This window comes from Pristiophorus japonicus, chromosome 17 (genome assembly GCF_044704955.1).
Source record: "Pristiophorus japonicus isolate sPriJap1 chromosome 17, sPriJap1.hap1, whole genome shotgun sequence".
NCBI classification, from domain to species: Eukaryota; Metazoa; Chordata; class Chondrichthyes; family Pristiophoridae; genus Pristiophorus; species Pristiophorus japonicus.
Window position 1 is genome coordinate 929,433 of NC_091993.1, and position 21,503 is coordinate 950,935.

Here is a 21,503-nt window from a genome sequence, read left to right on the forward strand (position 1 = left end):
CACGACCACCGGACGTCTCAAAGCGCTTTACAGCCAATGAAGTACTTTTGGAGTGTAGTCACTGTTGTAATGTGGGAAATGCGGCAGTCAATTTGCGCACAGCAAGCTCCTACAAACAGCAATGTGGTAATGACCAGATAATCTGTTTTTGTTATGTTGATTGAGGGATAAATATTGGCCAGGACACCAGGGATAACTCCTCTGCTCTTCTTTGAGATAGTGCCATGTCTTCTTTTACGTCCACCTGAGAGAGCAGACAGGGATTCGGTTTAACGTCTCATCAGAAAGACGGCACCTCCAACCGTGCAGCACTCCCTCAGCACTACAGTGGAGCATCAGGCTAGATTTATGTGCTCAAGTCCCTGGAGTGGGACTTGAACCCACAACCTTCTGACTGAGAGATGAGAGTGCTGCCCACTCTGACACTTTGGAGCGGAACAAACTGTCTAATTTTCTGACATGTTTTACAGATCCAACTTTTGTAGGTTCAGAGTTTATTCAGGAGAGATTCTCGGAGAAGGATCCTGGCAGAGATGATGGAAAGATCTATTTCTTCTTCAGTGAAACGGGCAAAGAGTTTGACTTCTTCGAGAACACAATTGTATCACGGATAGCCCGAGTCTGTAAGGTAAAGTCAGAGTCCTGGGGGGGCGGGAGATTTGTCGTTTTGAGTAATTGGTTCAAAGTGTATTTTATGTAATGCAAAGGTTGCAGACCTTTTGTTGCTATTAAAGCCTTGGGAAGTGCAGACCATAAACCAACATTTGTGGGACCACCTTCTTCTCTACTTTGACACTTGGAGAGAGAAATAAATTTAGCTGCGTTTGGTAGTGTAGCAGACTAGTAATTGCAAAGGACATGAGTTCAAATCCCACCATGGGATGTTTGAAAATTTAAAATCTAGAAATAAAATGTTGTCAGTAAAAGTTACCATGAAGATATCGTAAAAACCCAACTGGTTCACTAATGTCCCTTAAAAATGGAAGCCTGCAGTCCTTACCCAGTCTGGTCCATATATACCTCCATCCCACACCAATGTTGACTCTTAACTGCCCTGTGAAGTGGCCTAGCAAGCCAGTTGTCTCAAACTCTGGGCAACTAGGGATGGCCAATACATGCTGGCCATTCCAGTGAGGCCCACATCCCGACAATGAATAACAAAGATATATGGACTAAGACAACATGACTGCTTCAGTAAGGACAGGATCTCTTCCTGTCCTCACTTAGCTTACAACAAATCTCTCTCTACATGACGTAAAAGTAAAATGTAGTATACTTTTTGTGTGGTACAGAATAATATATTATTAATATAACAAAATTGCCTTGCTCCCTATTTGGGGACGGTAACCGAGTCGGGGCGGGACTTGCTGCCCGGCGTACAAGTCCCACCCTGGCTGCGAAATTCAGGTTACCGCCGCTCAAGGGAAGTAGAGCGCAATGTCGGGTGCTCCACTTCCTGTTGGAGCGGGTTCGGCAAGCGCTACGTGGCGTCTGTGCATCGCGCTGACACGTTTCAGCGGAACGGGATGGACGCTGTGAACTCTGCAGGCCCTTTGATGGCCTCCACAGGAACAGCAGGGACTGCAGGCTTATGGCCCCGGACCACACGACCTCGGTGGCTGGCCGGTGAGCCCACCTCCCCATTAACTTCTGCCCCAGTAGCGGAAGTCGGCCCGATTCGCGACCTGCGAGGCCGGTGCGGGAAATGGCCACAGGCAGCCTTACGGGGCATTAGCCAATTCCCGCCGCGGGGGTGGGGGGGGGGAAGAAGGGGTCGCCGCACACGGCAATGATGTCATCGCTGGAGGCGCGGTGGCCCGGGGCTACCGTGTTTGTGCCTCTACTAACTCCCGTGCAATTTCGCGGGAGCTGGCAGTGCCCCCCCCCTCCCCCGGACACCCCCCGGGCGAAAACAAACTTGCGCCCTGTTAGCGCCCCCCGGAGGTGCTAACGGGAGGTGCAGAACTGGGCAATCGCCCCCCAGGTTTCTTATACAGTATTAGCTGATCCCTTGTACTAGCTAATCAGTTTATCCTTTGGAGTAGTGAATTATTTGTCTTCTTTCCATTACATAGCACTTGTAACAGTGTGATGGTTTCTTTAATCCATTTTGACTGATGAAGATTGTCAAGTGGGACAATGAAAACATGTTCGCGTTGGTTTGCTGAACACACGCTCCCGGTCCAAAGCCTCGCCCGCAGGGAAAGTGTGTCAGGGAATCATGGGCATGTGTGCATCATTCCAGGGAATGCTGGGGAATAGTATAGGCTGCACTGCTATCCTGGAGGTGTGCTGGAAAGTCCGTGGAGAAATATCACCAAGCGTGAAACATAAAATTCTGATGGGATTGGACAGGTTAGAGGCAGGAAGAATGTTCCCAATGTTGGGGAAGTCCAGAACCAGGGGTCACAGTCTAAGGATAAGGGGTAAGCCATTTAGGACCGAGATGAGGAGAAACTTCTTCACTCAGAGAGTTGTTAACCTGTAGAATTCTCTACCGCGAAAGTTGTTGAGGCCAGTTGGATATTTTTATTGAAAAGGGAGTTAGATGTGGTCCTTACGGCTAAAGGGATCAAGGGGTATGAAGAGAAAGCAGGAAAGGGGTACTGAGGGAATGATCAGCCATGATCATATTGAATGGCGGTGCAGGCTCAAAGGGCCGAATGGCCTACTCCTGCACCTAATTTCTATGTTTCTATGTTTCACCTGTGAGTTACTCACCTAAGAACATCGGAAAAGCAACATTAGCCCCCGAAGAATCGGTTGTAAAGAAGACTTGTCAAGTGTACAAGTTATAGCTGATCAATGTGTAAGGGAGGACAAACAATATTCTGCTTATACCAAGATCTGAGAGCTAGCAAATAAAACACAACAGCATGACACATTTACTATTTGTTACTCAAAACCAGTGGAAAACAGCAAGTGATTCTCTTTCGCAAATAGTTATTTGTCAAAGACATTTCTATATTTAGACGAACAGATTTGGATTGCATTTGCATCCAGCTGGTAAACTCCACCGTTTTTAGACAATGTCTAATAATTCCGACAGCTCTTCTACTTGAGGAATGGGATTATGATAAAGCTCGTTGATGTGACTAAATAACAAGGGAACCTTATTGAGTATCAGCTGTGTTTGGATACCGAGTCAATTCCAACCTAAGGGGATGAGGTATTATGATTATTGAAGGCTATTGCTTACTGATCAGGATTAGAATTACAAGTAGATTTGTTTTATGACAGTCTGATGCTAGTGCCAGTTGATATTAATCCTTAGAAAGTAGTGCCCCATTATGTACAATTTTGGCTGCAGGAAACCACTAATTATAAGCATTACCCGGGGCACTGAAGGCTGATGATGTCTATTAGGCTGAAGTGATGGGTCTTAGCAATATCTTCAAACGCACAGTGCCTGGCGCAGAGGTGCCTGGTATTCTGCTCCTGATACTAATCCTTGGTTGCCACCACCAGAAACATAAAAATCACCTATTAACAAATATCCACTGCAAGTATTAGCTCTGCACCATTCCATTACAGCTCAAGTATAACTCTTGTTTGATGTATGTTCCTTGTACAAACTGCGTTCTCCGCTATAATGTGTTTCAATGTCGGTAGCCTGCGGTTAAAGCTGGAAGCGTGTGCCCGGGGTGAACTGGGAGGACTGGTTGTTGACTGGTTAAGATCGGTTGACTGGTTTGGTGCTATTGACCTGTCTTTACCGGCAATTGAAAATAGCGAAATAAAAACAGAAAATACTGGAAAACACTCAGCATCTGGGTCTGTTTTCTTTGGAACAGAGGAGGCTGAGGGGAGACCTGATTGAGGTGTATAAAATTATGAGGGGCCTGGATAGAGTGGATAGGAAGGACCTGTTTCCCTTAGCTGAGGGGTTAATAACCAGAGGGCGTAGATTTAAAGTAATTGGGGGGAGGTTTAGAGGAGATATGAGGGGAAATTTCTTCACCCAGAGGGATGTGGGGGTCTGGAACTCACTGCCTGAAAGGGTGGTAGAGGCAGATTTTAAAAATACTTGGAAGGCACTTGAAGTGCCATAACCTACAGGGCTACGGACCAAAAGCTGGAAAGTGGCATTAGGCTGGATAGCTCTTTACATAAGAACATAAGAAATAGGAGCAGGAGTAGGCCATGCAGCCCCTCGAGCCTGCTCCGCCATTTAATAAGATCGTGGCTGATCTGATCATGGACTCAGCTCCACTTCCCTGCCCGCTCCCCATAACCTCTTATCCCCTTATCATTTCAGAAACTGTCTATTTCTGTCTTAAATTTATTCAATGTCCCAGCCTCCACAGCTCTCTGAGGCAGCAAATTCCACAGATCCACAACCCTCTGAGAGAAGAAATTTCTCCTCATCTCAGTTTTAAATGGGCAGCCCCTTATTCTAAGATCATGCCCTCTAGTTCTAGTCTCCCCCATCAGTGGAAACATCCTCTCTGCATCCACCTTGTCAAGCCCCCTCATAATCTTATACGTTTCGATAAGATCACCTCTCATTCTTCTGAACTCCAATGAGTAGAGGCCCAACCTCCTCAACCTTTCCTCATAAGTTAACCCACTAATCTCTGGAATCAACCGAGTGAACCTTCTCTGAACTGCCTCCAAAACAAGTATATCCTTTTGTAAATATGGAAACCAAAACTGCACGCAGTATTCCAGGTGTGGCCTCACCAATACCCTGTATAACTGTAGCAAGACTTCCCTGCTTTTATACTCCATCTGCTTTGCAATAAAGGCCAAGATACCATTGGCCTTCCTGATCACTTGCTGTACCTGCATACTATCCTTTTGTGCTTCATGCACAAGTAACCCCCAGGTCCCGCTGTACTGCGGCACTTTGCAATCTTGTCGGCCGGCACGGAGATGATGGGCCGAAATGGTCTCCTTCCCTGCTGTAAATTTCTATGATTCTATTCTATGAGTTGTGGCAAGAGAAACGGGGGTAGAAACTGCACCCTGCCCAAAATGGTGCACGCGCCCCGTTTCAATAGTTTTTCCGCAGCTGTGATTGAGGTCTCCTCTTGAGCGAAATTCCGCTGTTTGTTGTTTTTAATAAATAAAGCCAGCCTATTTAAAATGCCCTGAAGCCAATAAAAATATTACTCTCTTTAGATTGAATATGTAACATATACAGTGTTTACAGGGAGCGGGGCGGGAATTTTAACTCCCCTGCCAAGGTCAGCTGCTCGCTCCGCTGGGATTTTAACCCCGCTTGTTGTGAGGCGTAATGTATTTGCTTCATGGGTTCTTTGCTTAAGAATTCATAGCAACGCATTGCTATTAAGAACTAGTTGGTTTATTAGCGAAAGGTTTAACAATCGCACTACACATTACCAGTTCATCCACCAGGCTCACAACCACCTGCCTCATTGTGGATCCCCTGAACCCAACTGGCTGGGGTTTTATTGAGTCTTGTGAACATCACGTGACTGGCTAAGCCACTCCCAACTCAACAGCTCCACCAACGTGAGCATCCTCACAGGTGCATATATTACATGAGGTGCCCGACTAAATCAGGCAGGAGTCTGATACACATGTGCAGATCTAGGTCGTGTTATGGTAACAGGACACTGGAGGTCTGAGTCGAGCGCTTGCCATCACCTCCCCATTCAGTGCATGCTGCCCTGAAGACTGAGGAGATCACATCAGGTAAGTGTTAAACCTTCCCTTGTGGAGCTGCACTGTGCTGTCCCGGGCCCCACAGGGAAAGACACTGCCTCTGCTGCCTCAGGCCCCCCCCACCCCCGTTGTCACCCGCGATACTCCACTGAAACGCCTTCCCTGCCAGTTATTCTCCAGCGGTGGGACCAGGGCCCACGGGCCACGTGATTTTAACCTGCTCCCTCTTTCCGCTTGTTTCACGCTCAGCCCATCCCCCCCACCCCCCTTCAACACCCGCTGCCAGTTAAAATCCACCCTCCCTTAGACTTTGAATATCTTGCACGCTTCAAAGAAGGAGCTGAAATTACCAAAAGGTTTCTATGATTTGGACGCGACAATTTGATCAAACTGTCTCAATCTTCTGTCAGTTTTTATTCTTCCAATTATTGTGCTCTTTCAAAAGTCACAGTACAGTTGCTGACAAGCTGACTGAATTGCACTGTCCTCTTAATTATGGCACTCTACATGAAGCCCAGCGGGCAATAGGAAGCATTGAGAATGTAAAGTCCTTACTCTATAGTATGAAACCACCCGAGGCACATTCTGGGGACAAGGTCACTCTGTGACCTTAACTCTTTATTCACAGGACTTCAAAGACCCCGTGATCCTGCGTGGGACCTCCCTTTTTATACCTGTGTGATCAGGTAAGGGGTGTCTCCCACAAGTTCATCCCTTGTGGTCAAGGTGTGCATCTAGGTTGAGTGTATACAGTAATACAGTGGTGTTACATTGTGGTTACATACATGGTATCACCTCGCCCCCCCCCCCCCCGCCCCCCAAAGTCTTACTGGGATCATAGGTTTAGCCTTTCAGGTGGTCTACGCTCCCTCGTGGAGCGCCGCAGTTGGGGCTCTGGTTGTTGGACAGTGACGGGAGTGTCTGTCACCTGTGGTGATTCCGGCCTGTCCGGGCTGACCGCAGGGACTGTGCATTCTTCTGATTGCTCTTGTTGCTCGTTCACTGGCGGTGTTGTGAGCTCCATCTCATGGTCTTCTTCAGGTTCTTCCGTGTCGATGCTGAACCTTTTTTTTAATTGGTCCAGATGCTTACGGCATATCTAACCATTGTTGAGTTTTACCACAATGACCCTATTCCCCTCTTTGTTAATTACAGTACCCTCAAGCCATTTGGGCCCCATGGCGTGATTGAGGACGAATACAGGATCATTTATTTCTATACATCTCCCCCTTGAATTACGGTCATGGTACTCGTTTTGTGACTTACGCTTGCCCTCAACTATGTCGGTCAGGACTGGGTGGATGAGGGACAACCGAGTTTTGAGTGTCCGTTTCATTAGTAGCTCTGCAGGCGGGACCCCCGTGAGCGAGTGTGGGCGGGATCTATAGGCCAGCAGGATGCGCGATAGGCGGCATTGTAGGGAGGGTCCTTGAATCCTGAGCATACCGTGCTTAATGATTTGGACCGCATGTTCCACCTGGCCATTGGAGGCCGGCTTGAACAGTGCAGTCCTGACGTGGTTGATGCCATTGCCCGACATAAACTCTCGGAATTTGTAGCTTGTGAAACATGGGCCATTATCACTAACCAGGATGTCCGGCAAGCCATGGGTTGCAAAGATCGCACGTAGGCTTTCCACGGTGGTGGATGACGTGCATGAATTCAGAATGATGCGCTCGATCCATTTCGAGTACACATCTACCACAATAAGGAACATCTTTCCCATGAACGGGCCCGCGTAGTCAACATGAATGCGTGACCATGGCCTGGTGGGCCAATGCCACGGGCTGAGCAGGGCCTCCCTGGGGGCATTACCCAGCTGGGCACCTGCGAATACAGTGTTCCAGGTCTGAATCAATTGCAGGCCACCAAACGTGTGACCGGGCAATGGTCTTCATCAGCACAATGCCTGGGTGCTCGCTTTGGAATTCCCTGATGAATGCCTCCCTGCCCTTCTGGGGCATGACTACCCGGCTGCCCCATAGTAGGCAGTCGGCTTGGATGGAGAGCTCATCCATCCGTCTGTGGAACGGTCTGACCTCCTCAGGGCATGCTCCGTGTGCGGGCGCCCAATCCCCAGTCAGGACACATTTCTTAATCAGGGATAGGAGGGGATCTCTGTTCATCCAGATTTTGATCTGGCGAGCTGTGATGAGGGAGCCTGCGCTGTCAAAGGCATCGACAGCCATGATCAACTCCCATTTCCAGTTCATCTTGGCTAACCAGCTCCTCCTGAACAGTGCGGGACCATTGCCCGGGACAATCCAGAGCGGCAGCCGATTCACTAACCCATTGTGTGTGACAGCCAACATTGCACTGCCTAGCACCGGAATGATTTCTTTGGTGTAAGTCCATAATTGTGTCTCAACACGTGCTAATTTGGGTCTACTGGCTTTAAGTGGCCACAGCTTCTCAAATTGCTGAACACCCATGAGTGACTGGCTGGCCCCAGTGTCCAGCTCCATGTGTACTGGGATACCGTTTAATAAAACCCTCATCATCATTGGTGGTGTTCTGGTGTATGAACTATGAATATTCGCCACATGGACCTGCTGAACCTCGGCGTCCATCGATTTGCCCCAAAAGTCATCCTGCCTCACAGAACCCTCTTCTGGTCCATCTGCCTCATATATTAGTCTGGTTGACGACTTCCTGCACATTCGAGCTAAGTGGCCACTGAGATTGCAGATCCTGCAGACAAACTGTTGAAATCTGCAAGATCTAGCTGAGTGTTTTCCCCCACACCTCCAGCATGAGTTAAAGTTTCCATTGTTGGGAACAAAAGAACTATGGTCAGGCATTCCGCGCTGACTGTCCCTTTGACTGCTCTTAAGTACCCTGTTAGTGGGTGTCAATGGCCCCATCCCGGGCCGCATTGTCCACTGTGATGGCATGAACATCCGTTCAGCCTGCCATTGTCTCTGTTGAAGTCCTACTCTGGGGTCTATTGCTGCCTGGGGAGTGTTGGACTCCCCCTGCCTGCCTGCGGGGCTCTGAGTCGCATTGATGATATTGACTCCCTGATCCCTCGCCGCGTTAGAGGCAGAATTGCGTGCGTATATTGTTTTCGCCTCTTTCTCCCCCGCCATGAAAGTTTGAGCTATCAACGCCGCCGCTTCCAAGGTCAAATCCTTGGTCTCAATTAATTTGCGAAAAATTCCCGCATGACCGATGCCCTTGATAAAGAAGTCCCTTAGCATCTCCCCCCTGTAGGCATCTGTGAACTTACAGAGGCTGGCCAAACACCGGAGGTCCGTTACGAAGTCCGGTATGCTCTGTCCTTCACGACGTCGGTGGGTATAGAATCCGTGTCAGGCCGTGTGTATGCTACTCGCCGGTTTGAGGTGCTCCCCGATCAATTTGCTAAGTTCTTCAAAGGTTTTGTCTGCCGGCTTTTCGGGTGCTAGTAAGTCCTTCATGAGCGCGTAAGTGTTTGGTCCGCAGCTGGTCAAAAGATGAGCCCTTCGCTTGTCGGCCACTGCATCCCCCAGCCATTCTTTCATAACGAAGCTTTGCTGAAGCCTCTCAACAAAATCATCCCAGTCTTCCCCAACACAGTATTGTTTCTCTGTGCTACCGGTCGCCATTCTCGTGGGCCGTGAGTTCCCGTTTCTCATCGCCAATGTAAAGTCCTTACTCTACTGCATGAAACCACACGAGGCACATTCTGGGGACAAGGTCACTCTGTGACCTTAACTCTTTATTCACAGGACTCCAAAGACCCCGTGACCCTGCGTGGGACCTCCCTTTTTATACCTGTGTGATTAGGTAAGGGGTGTCTCCCAAAAGTTCACCCCCTGTGGTCAAGGTGTGCATCTAGGTTGAGTGTATACAGTAATACAGTGGTGTTACATTGTGGCTACATACATAACAGAGAAGGCAGTTAATTGGCAGATCAATCATTCAAACGCCGTCACTCCTATCAATCAGCTGCTATATGTCTCGATAGTCTCTGTCATTTTCAGTGACATTATTGAACAAGACAATAACACTGTTATAAAGTTCACCCTTAAAAGTGGGGCATTGTTAAGTGTTGATGTGATAATCATGGGAAACAAATTGCTGTTGCTGTTGTTGCTGCCGTTGAGTTCTCCTGAATTGCCGAGGGAAATATCAAATTTCTGGCTACACCATTTCCGTTGGTTTTAATGAAAAAAAATGGGAAGCTGAAGTGAAAAGTTTTGACCTAAGTGAAATGTAACTTGTATTTTAATTAATTTCTTGTTTCATTTTGCACATCCACAGAATGAATAGTCTCATTCAGTTACTGGAGTAAATTGGTCATGGTTGGACATTACTGGAGTGAACCTGCCCTGGTGTGGTTAGACTGTCCCGACTATTGAGGGAAGATGTGTCCCATGAAAGTTACAATTAGCCGTAACAATTTTGAAGATTGTGATGTACAAAAAGTCTGAGGATATTGTTGTTTCTAAATCTTTGAATTATAGAAACATAGAAAATAGGAGCAGTAGTAGGCCATTCGGCCCTTCGAGTCTGCACCACCATTCAATATGATCATGGCTGATCCTCTATCTCAACACCAAATTCCTGCTTTTACCCCATACCCCTTGATGCCTTTTGTTTCTAGAAATCTATCTATCTCCCTCTTAAATATATTCAATGACTTGGCCTCCACAGCCTTCTGTGGTAGAGAATTCCACAGGTTCACCACCCTCTGAGTGAAAACATTTCTCCTCATCTCAGTCCTAAATTTCCTCGCCCATATCCTGAGACTGTGACCCTTTGTTCTAGACTTCCCAGCCCCGGGGAAACATCCTCCCCGCATCCAATCTGTCCAAACCCAAATTATAACTATTTGATGATGACTAACCGTGTAATAATGGTCCAGATTTTACGGGGCCTATGACGGCGTATGTGCCCCGCAAGTTTCAGGTTTCTACGGTGATGTGCGAGCGCGGAAACCTGAAACCTGCGATCTGTTGAGTTTCTGCTCGACCGATCGTTCACATCAGCTGCAAATGGACATTCGCCAACGCAGAGTTGGGCTATTTGCCCCGCTACTGCCCAACGAATACCCACCAAGGCCTTCTTATATCAGTGTACGGGTTTAAATAAATGTTTAAAATAACATTTTTTCAATCATTTAAACATTCCCTTACATTTAAAATTAGTTTAGGTTATTTTTGTCCTGTTTAAAAATGTGTACATCTATTTCAAAAAATTAAACTTTTATTTAAAATGTTTAATTAAAGGGTATTTTAATTAATTTTGAACCTGTGATGATTTATTTTAATTTCAACGTTGTGAAAACGTATTTTTTTATGGGCTTTCTAGTATGCTTATGGGATTCCGTACATAAATGAAATCCTCATAAGCATAATGGGAATCCCCCTTTGTCATTGGTTGGGCCGGCCCATGTGACGCTTGCGAACCGCCTGCGCCCCAGGGTCCCTGGGCCTTTACGCAGGCGCATGCCTTCAGGCCCAGGGCCGCAAGTGTTCAAAGGTCCAGAGCAGTCAGGTAGGTGCGGAGTATTTTTCCGACCACAATTTCCACCTCATACTCTTAAAATATCTCGTGTCTTTTGTGGCTCTGTTAATTCTGTTAATAATAATCATGCTTGAAATGTGTCCACAGGGTGATATCGGAGGAGAGCGTGTGCTCCAGAAAAGGTGGACTACATTCCTGAAAGCCCAGCTATCCTGTTCACTGCCTGATGATGGATTCCCATTTAATGTTATTCAAGACATGTTTGTTCTGTCTCCTGGAAAAGAACATTGGAAAAACACAACTTTTTATGGAGTATTTAGTTCCCAGTGGTATGTGAATGTACATTGTCTATTATTCAAGCTAGAGCTTCAGGACATCCTGATCTTGCAAGTCTTTTTCAATAAAGTCCTGATTTTTAAAATGTTCCTTGGACTGTTAAAATCTTCAAGCCTTCCACTTGGATTTGCAGGATGTGGGGGGGTGAAGGAATCACTGTATATGCTTAAATTCTCCCTCTGTCCCCATACTTATCAGTCAAAGGAATTAATACCTACTATATTTTGACAGTACATTGTTCAAGGCTTAAGATATGTACCGTGAATTTTACAAATAGGGTAATAGCGTACAAGAGCGAAGAGGTTATGATGAATTTGAGCATGGCAGAGGAGCATGTGCAGTTTTGGGCAGCCCTTTGTAGAAAGGACATTAAAGCCATAGAGAGCGTACAGAGTAGATTCATTAGGACGGATAAAAAGAAAAGTAAGCATTAAAATAGCGCCTTTCATGAGCTCAGGACATCCCAAAGCAAGGTCCCACAAACAGCAATGTGCTACTGACCAGATAATCTGCTTTAGTGATATTGGTTGACGGATAAATATTGACCAGGACTCAGGGCACCCCTAGTCTTCGTCATAATAGTGCCATGGGAGCTTTCATGTACACGTGAGAGGGCTAACAGTGTCTCGGGTTAACAGCTCATCCAGTGACAATGGAAAAGTGTATTTATGGGGAGAGATTGGAAATACAGCAGCTATTTGCACGAGAGCAGAGAAGGCCAAGAGATTTATTGGAGGCATTTGAAATTAGGAAGGATTTTGATGCGGTGAATAGGGAGAGACAGCACCAAGGGGTCAACGATTGAACATTGTCACAGCAGAGTCAGGCGTGTGGTACATGGATATTTAGGGGGAAACATTCAGGTCCCGGGGGGCGCTAACGAGGCGCAAACGACTTTTCGCCCGGGTTCTGCAGGAGTTTAGCAGCAGCGCTAACTGGTGTGCACCAGCGGTGATGATGTCATCACTTTGCGCAGCGATCCGTTTGCGCGAAGATTCAGTAACACCCTGTGCTGCTGCCACAGGCGATGCCCGCAACAGCTTCGCGGGGCGTGTACCGGGCTGTAGGCCCCTCGCGGGGAGTGTACCGGGCTGTAGGCCCCTTGCGGGGCGCATACCAGGCTGTAGGCCCCTCGCGGGGCGCGTAACAGGCTGTAGGCCCCTCGCGGGGAGTGTACCGGGCTGTAGGCCCCTCGCGGGGCGCGTACCGGGCTGTAGGCCCCTCGCGGGGAGTGTACCGGGCTGTAGGCCCCTCGCGGGGCGCGTACCAGGCTGTAGGCCCCTCGCGGGGCGCGTACCAGGCTGTAGGCCCCTCGCAGGGAGTGTAACGGGCTGTAGGCCCCTCGCGGGGCGCGTACCAGGCTGTAGGCCCCTCGCGGGGAGTGTACCGGGCTATGGGCCCCTCGCGGGGCGCGTACCAGGCTGTAGGCCCCTCGCGGGGCCTGTAAGGTAACTTCGAATTGGCTAGAATAGACTGGCAAAGGATACTTAAAGGGTTGACGGTGGATAGGCAATGGCAAACATTTAAAGATCACATGGATGAACTTCAGCAATTGTACATCCCTGTCTGGAGTAAAAATAAAACGATGAAGGTGGCTCAACTGTGGCTTACAAGGGAAATTAGGGATAGTGTTAAATCCAAGGAAGAGGCATATAAATTGGCCAGAAAAAGTAGCAAACCTGAGGACTGGGAGAAATTTAGAATACAGCAGAGGAAGACAAAGGGTTTAATTCGGAGGGGGAAAATAGAGTATGAGAGGAAGCTTGCCGGAAACATAAAAAATGACTGCAAAAGTTTCGATAGATATGTGAAGAGAAAAAGATTAGTGAAGACAAATGTTGGTCCCTTGCAGTCGGATTTGGGTGAATTTATAATGGGGAACAAAGAAATGGCAGACCAATTAAGCAAGTACTTTGGTTCTGTTTTCACAAAGGAAGACACAAATAACCTTCCGGATGTACTAGGGGTCTGAAGATCTAGTGAGAAGGAGGAACTGAAGGATATGCTTATTAGGCAGGAAATGGTGTTAGGGAAATTGACGAGATTGAAGGCCGATAAATCCCCAGGGTCTGATAGTCTGCATCCCAGAGTACTTAAGGAAGTGGCCCTAGAAATAGTGGATGCATTGGTGATCATTTTCTAGCAGTCTATCGACTCTGGATCAGTTCCTATGGACTGGAGGGTTGCTAATGTAACACCACTTTTTAAAAAAGGAGGGAGAGAGAAAATGGGTAATTATAGACCGGTTAGCCTGACATCAGTAGTGGGGAAAATGTTGGAATCAATTATTAAAGATGAAATAGCAGCACATTTGGAAAGCAGTGACAGGATCGGTCCAAGTCAGCATGGATTTATGAAAGGGAAATCATGCTTGACAAATCTTCTGGAATTTTTTGAGGATGTAACTAGTCGAGTAGATGGGAGAACCAGTGGATGTGGTGTATTTGGACTTTCAAAAGGCTTTTGACAAGGTCCCACACAAGAGATTGGTGTGCAAAATCAAAGCACATGGTATTGGGGGTAATATACTGACGTGGATAGAGAACTGGTTGGCAGACAGGAAGCAGAGAGTTGCGATAAACAGGTCCTTTTCAGAATGACAGGTAGTGACTAGTGGAATGCCGCAGGGCTCAGTGCTGGGATCCCAGCTCTTTACAATATATATTAACGATTTAGATGAAGGAATTGAGTGTAATATCTCCAAGTTTGCAGATGACACTAAACAGGGTGGCGGTGTGAGCTGTGAGGGGGGACCGCCTGTGATGATGAGTGTAGATTTTATCAGTGCTTGTTAGGGATTTGAAGCTGGAGGTCACTGCCTCCCCTGTGTGGCTCTCCATGCATTCCTACTAACGGACAACAACAACAGATTGCATTTATATAGAGCCTTTAACATAGTAAAACATCTCAAGGCACTTCACAGGAGCGTCATCAGACAAAAATTGACAACGAGCCAAAGAAGGAGATATTAGGACAGGTGACCAAATGCTTGGTCAAAGAGGTAGGTTTTAGGAAGAGCCTTAAAGGAGAAGAGGAAAGTTGATAGGCAGAGAGGTTTGAGGAGGGAATTCCAGAGCTTTGGGCCTCGATGGCTGAAGGCATGGCTCCAATTAGGGGGCGAAAAAAGTGGGGGATGCACGAGAGGCCAGAATTGGAGGAATGCAGAATTCTTGGAGAGTTGTGGGCTGGTGGAATGGACAGGAAATCACTCCGGGCACCTTAACCTCTGCCCCCGAATTCCTGATGACGCTCCTGTGATGCAAAGCTGTCCACCGAAAATGCAAACTCGCAAAGTCGACCCTATTGTTGAGGGAGTCAGGGCGTCACAAACTACATCTGAAGCATGAGCTAGCATTCTCGTGGGTGTCTGTGACACCACTGATTCTTTGTAACTGTCTTTGAGAGCAGTGCACAGGTCAAGCACTAGGCACAGAGGCGATATAGAGTGAGTGTTTAATGCTGTTTCCAGCACAAATGTGAAATACATTGCCTGGGGCTGTTCTTTAACAGACACTGTTATAATGAGAGGATGCCGCAGTGTATTATTTTAACTCTGCCTTCCTTTCGTCCAGGGGAATGTTCAACTTTAGTGCCCCACTTACACAGCTACTTCCTTTAAATAATTAATTAAATGTGAGGCCCTTAAAAGTTAGCCTATTGCATCAGAATTTTTGGAATAGTTGAATGCAAGGTGCTTCAGCTGACCACTTTCTAAATGTGGTGTATGTAGCACACAAATCACTGACTCCACACGGTCTGGTGTAAGTCTAACTGCTGTGACCTTCGTCCTTTATTGTTCAGCTCCAGAGTGCCCCTCAGGTGTGGTGGTCAGCCTTATATAGCGCCTGTTGCGGTACTTCCAGGTTTCCCACCACAGCGCCCTCTGTGGTGTAGCATTGTGCTTACATTACATTTAAGGTACCAGGACGAGACACACATCAATACATAACACGAAACATGACTCAGAACATTTGCATTTGTCAATATAGGTATGAGACTAATTAAATCTGCTGCAGTTTAACAAAGAGCCTCATTAACGAGACGGGGAGGTGTAGGGAGTGAATTGCAGAGCTTAGGGCCTAGCAGCTGAAGGCACGGCTGCCAATGGTGGAATGATTTAAATCGGGGATGCTCAAGAAGTCAGAATTGGAGGAGCGCAGACATCTCAGGGGGTTGGGTTGTGGGGCTGGAGGGGATTACACAGATAGGGAGGGGCGAGGCCATGGAAGGATTTGAAAACAAGGATGAGAATTTTGAAATCGAGGCGTTGCTTAACCGGGAGCCAATGCATAAGAACATAAGAATTAGGAACAGGAGTAGGCCATCTAGCCTCTCGAGCCTGCTCCGCCATTCAACAAGATCATGGCTGATCTGGCCGTGGACTCAGCTCCACTTACCCGCCCTCTCCCCATAACCCTTAATTCCCTTATTGGTTAAAAATCTATCTATCTGTGACTTAAATACATTCAATGAGCTAGCCTCAACTGCTTCCTTGGGCAGAGAATTCCACAGATTCACAACCCTCTGGGAGAAGAAATTCCTTCTCAACTCGGTTTTAAATTGGCTCCCCTGTATTTTGAGGCTGTGCCCCCTAGTTCTAGTCTCCCCGGCCAGTGGAAACAACCTCTTTGCCTCTATCTTGTCTATCCCTTTCATTATTTTAAATGTTTCCATAAGATCACCCCTCATCCTTCTTAACTCCAATGTGTAAAGACCCAATCTACTCAATCTATCATCATAAGGTAACCCTCTCATCTCCGGAATCAGCCTGGTAAATCGTCTCTGTACCCCCTCCAAAGCCAGTATATCCTTCCTTAAGTAAGGTGACCAAAACTGCACGCAGTACTCCAGGTGCGGCCTTACCAATACCCTATACAGTTGCAGCAGGACCTCCCTGCTTTTGTACTCCATCCCTCTCGCAATGAAGGCCAACATTCCATTCGCCTTCCTGATTACCTGCTGCACCTGCAAACTAACTTTTTGGGATTCAGGCACAAGGACCCCCAGGTCCCTCTGCACCGCAGCATGTTGTAATTTCTCCCCATTCAAATAATATTCCCTTTTATTTTTCCCCAAGGTGGATGACCTCACACTTTCCGACATTGTATTCCATCTGCCCATTCGCTTAACCTTTCCAAATCTCTTTGCAGCCTCTCTGTGTCCTCTATACAACCCGCTTTCCCACTAATCTTAATGTCATCTGCAAATTTTGTTACAATACACTCCGTCCCCTCTTCCAGGTCATCTATGTATATTGTAAACAGTTGTGGTCCCAGCACCGATCCCTGTGGCACACCACTAACCACTGATTTCCAACCCGAAAAGGACCCATTTATCCCGACTCTCTGCTTTCTGTTAGCCAGCCAATTCTCTATCCATGCTAATAATTTCCTCTGACTCCGCGTACCTTTATCTTCTGCAGTAACCTTTTGTGTGGCACCTTATTGAATGTCTTTTGGAAATCTAAATACACCACATCCATCGGTACACCTCTATCCACCATGCTCGTTATATCCTCAAAGAATTCTAGTAAATTAGTTCAACATGATTTCCTCTTCATGAATGCATGCTGCGTCTGCCTGATTGCACTATTCCTATCTAGATGTCCCGCTATTTCTTCCTTAATGATAGTTTCAAGCATTTTCCCCACTACAAATGTTAAACTAACCGGTCTATAGTTACCTGCCTTTTGTCTGCCCCCTTTTTTAAACAGAGGAGTTACATTAGCTGCTTTCCAATCCGCTGGTACCTCCCCAGAGTCCAGAGAATTTTGGTAGATTATAACGAATGCATCTGCTATAACTTCCGCCATCTCTTTTAATACCCTGGGATGCATTTCATCAGGACCAGGGGACCTGTCTACCTTGAATCCCATTAGCCTGTCCAGCACTACCCCCCTAGTGATAATGATTGTCTCACGGTCCTCCCTTCCCACATTCCCGTGACCAGCAATTTTTGGCATGGTTTTTGTGTCTTCCACTGTGAAGACCGAAGCAAAATAATTGTTTAAGGTCTCAGCCATTTCCACATTTTCCATTATTAAATCCCCCTTCTCATCTTCTAAGGGACCAACATTTACTTTAGTCACTCTTTTCCGTTTTATATATCTGTAAAAGCTTTTACTATCTGTTTTTATGTTTTGCGCAAGTTTACCTTCGAAATCTATCTTTCCTTTATTGCTTTTTTAGTCATTCTTTGTTGTTGTTTAAAATTTTCCCAATCCTCTAGCTTCCCATTAACCTTGGCCACCTTATACGCATTGGTCTTTGATTTGATACTCTCCTTTATTTCCTTGGTTATCCACGGCTGGTTATCCCTTCTCTTACCACCCTTCTTTTTCACTGGAATATATTTTTGTTGCGGACTATGAAAGAGCTCCTTAAAAGTCCTCCACTGTTCCTCAATTGTGCCACCATTTAGTCTGTGTTTCCAGTCTACTTTAGCCAACTCTGCCCTCATCCCACTGTAGACCCCTTTGTTTAAGCATAGTACGCTTGTTTGAGACACTACTTCCTCACCCTCAATCTGTATTACAAATTCAACCATACTGTGATCACTCATTCCGAGAGGATCTTTTACTAGGAGATTGTTTATTTTTCCTGTCTCATTACACAGGACCAGATCTAAGATAGCTTGCTCCCTTGTAGGTTCTGTTACATACTGTTCTAAGAAACAATCCCGTATGCCTTCTATGAATTCCTCCTCCAGGCTACCCCGTGCGATTTGAATTGACCAATCGATATGTAGGTTAAAATCCCCCATGACTACTGCCGTTCCTTTTTCACATGCCTCCATTATTCCCTTTATTATTGCCCGCCCCACCGTGAAGTTATTATTTGGGGGCCTATAAACTACGCCCACCAGTGACTTTTTCCCCTTACTATCTCTAATCTCCACCCACAATAATTCAACATTTTGTTCATTAGAGCCAATATCGTCTCTCACAACTGCCCTGATATCATCCTTTATTAACAGAGCTACCCCACCTCCTTTCCCTTCTTGTCTATCTTTCCGAATCGTCAGATATCCCTGTATGTTTAATTCCCAGTCTTGGCCACCCTGTAACCATGTTTCTGTAATGGCCACCAAATCATACCCATGCAGATCAGCGAGCACAGGGGTGATGGATGAGCGGAACTCGGTGCGAGTTAGGACACGGGCTGCCGAGTTTTGGATGACCTCAAGTTTATGGAGGGTAGAAGGTAGGAGGCCGACCAGGAGTGCGTTGGAATGGTCAAGTCTCGAGATAAAAAAGACACGGGTGAGCGTTTCAGCAGCAGATGAGCTGAGTCAGGAGCGGAGACGGGCGATATTATGGAGGTTGGAATAGGCGGTGTTAGTGATGGAGCGGATACATCGTCCCATATTATCTGATGAGTAAAATAAATATTTATTATTGTATCGTGAAAAATGTGGAGTCCAACAGAGATTCGTCAAAGATATATATATATATAATTAAGTGACAGCTAATTAGTTGGGATTCTACACTGTTCTTCCCGTTTCCAGGCTTCTAATAGATGCTGACGTTTGCTTGGGTAAAACATTTTCTCACAGTTAAGTCATTGTACAAAAACTGTGTTGTTCTGAGTGCATCAAATTTTGAACCTCCTGTTTAAATAAAAGGCAACACGTTAGAAATTAACCTTTACGTCTTGCACATTTTTGCATCTTACAAAATTAGCACTTGTTTTCTGTCACTTATAGTAACAACTCCCAGGCTGGTTTTCTGTAACTGGTACTAACCACCATGGTGCGAATGAGAGAATCTTGTATACAATTATGGTTTTCAAAGATTTAATGGGCTATATTTGAAAACGGAAACGGAGATTTGAAGTTGTGAGGACTGGAGGAAGAGCCACGGACTTGACCATTGTGCTTATTTACTGGTTCTCAGGTACAAGGGTGGTGCAGCCTCTTCTGCCGTCTGTGCCTTCTCCATGGGGGCTGTCAAGAGGGCCTTCAACGGAAGGTACATGGAAGTGAATCGGGAGACACAGCAGTGGTATCCCTACAACCATATTGTCCCAGAGCCAAGACCAGGAGCTGTAAGTATCACTGATATTAGACTCGCCTTATTGACCTTATGAGGATCACAGTGCAGTGTGCATTGACAACCTTGGTTCGCATTACATTCTGGAATATTTACGAATCTTTCGATATGTCAATTAAAATCTTGCATCGGGCGCCTACTTCTTGACCACCAACCTTACTTCCTGTTGTCATTTATTTTTCATCACAATTTTCTTTCAACACCATTGTAAATTGCTATGTCAACATTTCCCATGCAATTTTACCGTGTCAATTGTCACAGTGCAGTTGCAGCCACCGGCCACTGGGTGGTTCTGTGGATTGAGTTTTGGATGTCTCTCCCAGCTCTGTCGGCACCTTATCCTGGAATGCAAAGATCACTCCAGCTTCAGTTCTCCACTGCTAACTGTCTTCTTAAAACCCCTCTCCCCTGTCCCCACTCTCCCCATCCCCTCTCCTCTGGCCCCCTCTCCCCTGCCCCCCTCTCCCCTGCCCCCTTCACCCTCACCTCCAACAACATTTGACCCTAAGCCGAGTTTCGGACCCCACATACGCTCCATCACCAAGACCACCTATTTCCGCCTCCATAACATCGTCCCTCTGTGCCCCAGCTCAGCTCATGTGCTGCTGAAGCCCTCATCCATGCCTTTATTACCTCCAGACTCGACTATTCCAATGCCCTCGTGGCTGGCCTCCCAGCTTCCACCTTCCGTAAACATGAACTCATCCAAAACTCAAATGCTGCATCCTAACTCGTATCATGTCCTATTGACCCATCAGCCATGTGCTCACTGACTTACGTTAGCTCCTGGTCCGGTAACACCTCAAATGTAAAATTCTCATTTTTATGTTCCTAATATGACCTCACCCCTCCCTATTTCTGTAACCTCCTCAATCCCTACAACCCGCCGAGATCTCTATGCTCCTCCAATTCTTGCCTCATGCGCCACCTCGATTTTCCTCACTCCACTATTGGCGGCTGTGCCTTTAGCTGTCTAGTCTTAGAGCTCTGGAATTCCCTCCATAAACCTCTCCACTTCTCTACCTCCCCTCCGTTAAGTCAGTCCTTAAAACCTACCTCTTTGAGCAGGTTTTCAGTCATCTGACCGAGTATCTCTTTATGTGGCTCGGTGTCAAATTTTGTCTGATAACGCTTCTGTGACTGGGTGCCAGTGTAGGTCAACAAGCACAGGGGTGATGCGTGAATGTGTCTTGGTGCAAGTTAGGATATTGGCTGCAAAGTTTTGGATGACCTCAAGTTAACTTTATTGCAGGAAACTTGTTTCTCCTTACTCTACAAAGAAAGCAGATAGGCCTAGGCCTATTTTAATTGGACTAATTGTGGTGACACTGAAATGCCCCAGTGTCACATGACAGAAATCACACCACAAGTACCCCCTTTTGGAGGGCAGCATGAACACTATAGTTATATCGGATTACACGGGATATACGCCACAGAAACAGGCCATTCGGCCCAACCAGTCCATGCCGGCGTTTATGCTCCACTCGACCTCCTCCCGTCTTTCCCCATCTAAATCTATCAACATAACCTGCCATTCCCTTCTCCCTCATATACTTGTCCAGCCTCCCCTTAAATACATCTATGCCACTCCCTGTGGTAGCGAGTTCCACATTCTCACCACTCTATGGGTAAAGAATTTTCTTCTGAATTTCCTATTGCATTTCTTGGTGACTATCTTATATTGATGGCCTACAGTTATGCTCTTCCCCACAAGTGGAAACACTTTCTCTGTAACCACTCTATCAAAACCTTTCATCATTTTAAAGACCTCTATTAGGTCACCCCTCAGCCTTTTTTCAAGAGAAAAGAGACCCAGCCTGTTCATCCTTTCCTGATATGTCTACCCTCGCATTTCAGTATCATGGAATCAAACTGAAAGGTGCTTAAAATGAAACAACGAATAAAGATTTGAAAGATAAAGACCAATTGCAAAAGGAAACTTAATTGCATTAATTCATGATATCATTGGTCATTTCGAATATATAAGCACACTTACCATTGACAAATTGTACTTGTCATTTACTGAACTATTCGG

General features: G+C 46.4%; 1 protein-coding gene across 10 annotated transcripts in view; it reads left to right on the top strand.

Annotated features, from left to right (window-relative positions):
* Positions 1–21,503, top strand: part of sema4ba (sema domain, immunoglobulin domain (Ig), transmembrane domain (TM) and short cytoplasmic domain, (semaphorin) 4Ba) — a 505,268-nt gene that overhangs the window by 462,848 nt on the left and 20,917 nt on the right. For all 10 annotated transcript variants that reach the window (XM_070858285.1, XM_070858284.1, XM_070858283.1 and 7 more), the window contains 3 exons: positions 471–628; positions 11,230–11,411; positions 19,313–19,463. In XM_070858285.1, coding sequence (XP_070714386.1) covers positions 471–628; positions 11,230–11,411; positions 19,313–19,463 — 491 coding nt within the window. The remainder of the gene's footprint in view (positions 1–470; positions 629–11,229; positions 11,412–19,312; positions 19,464–21,503) is intronic.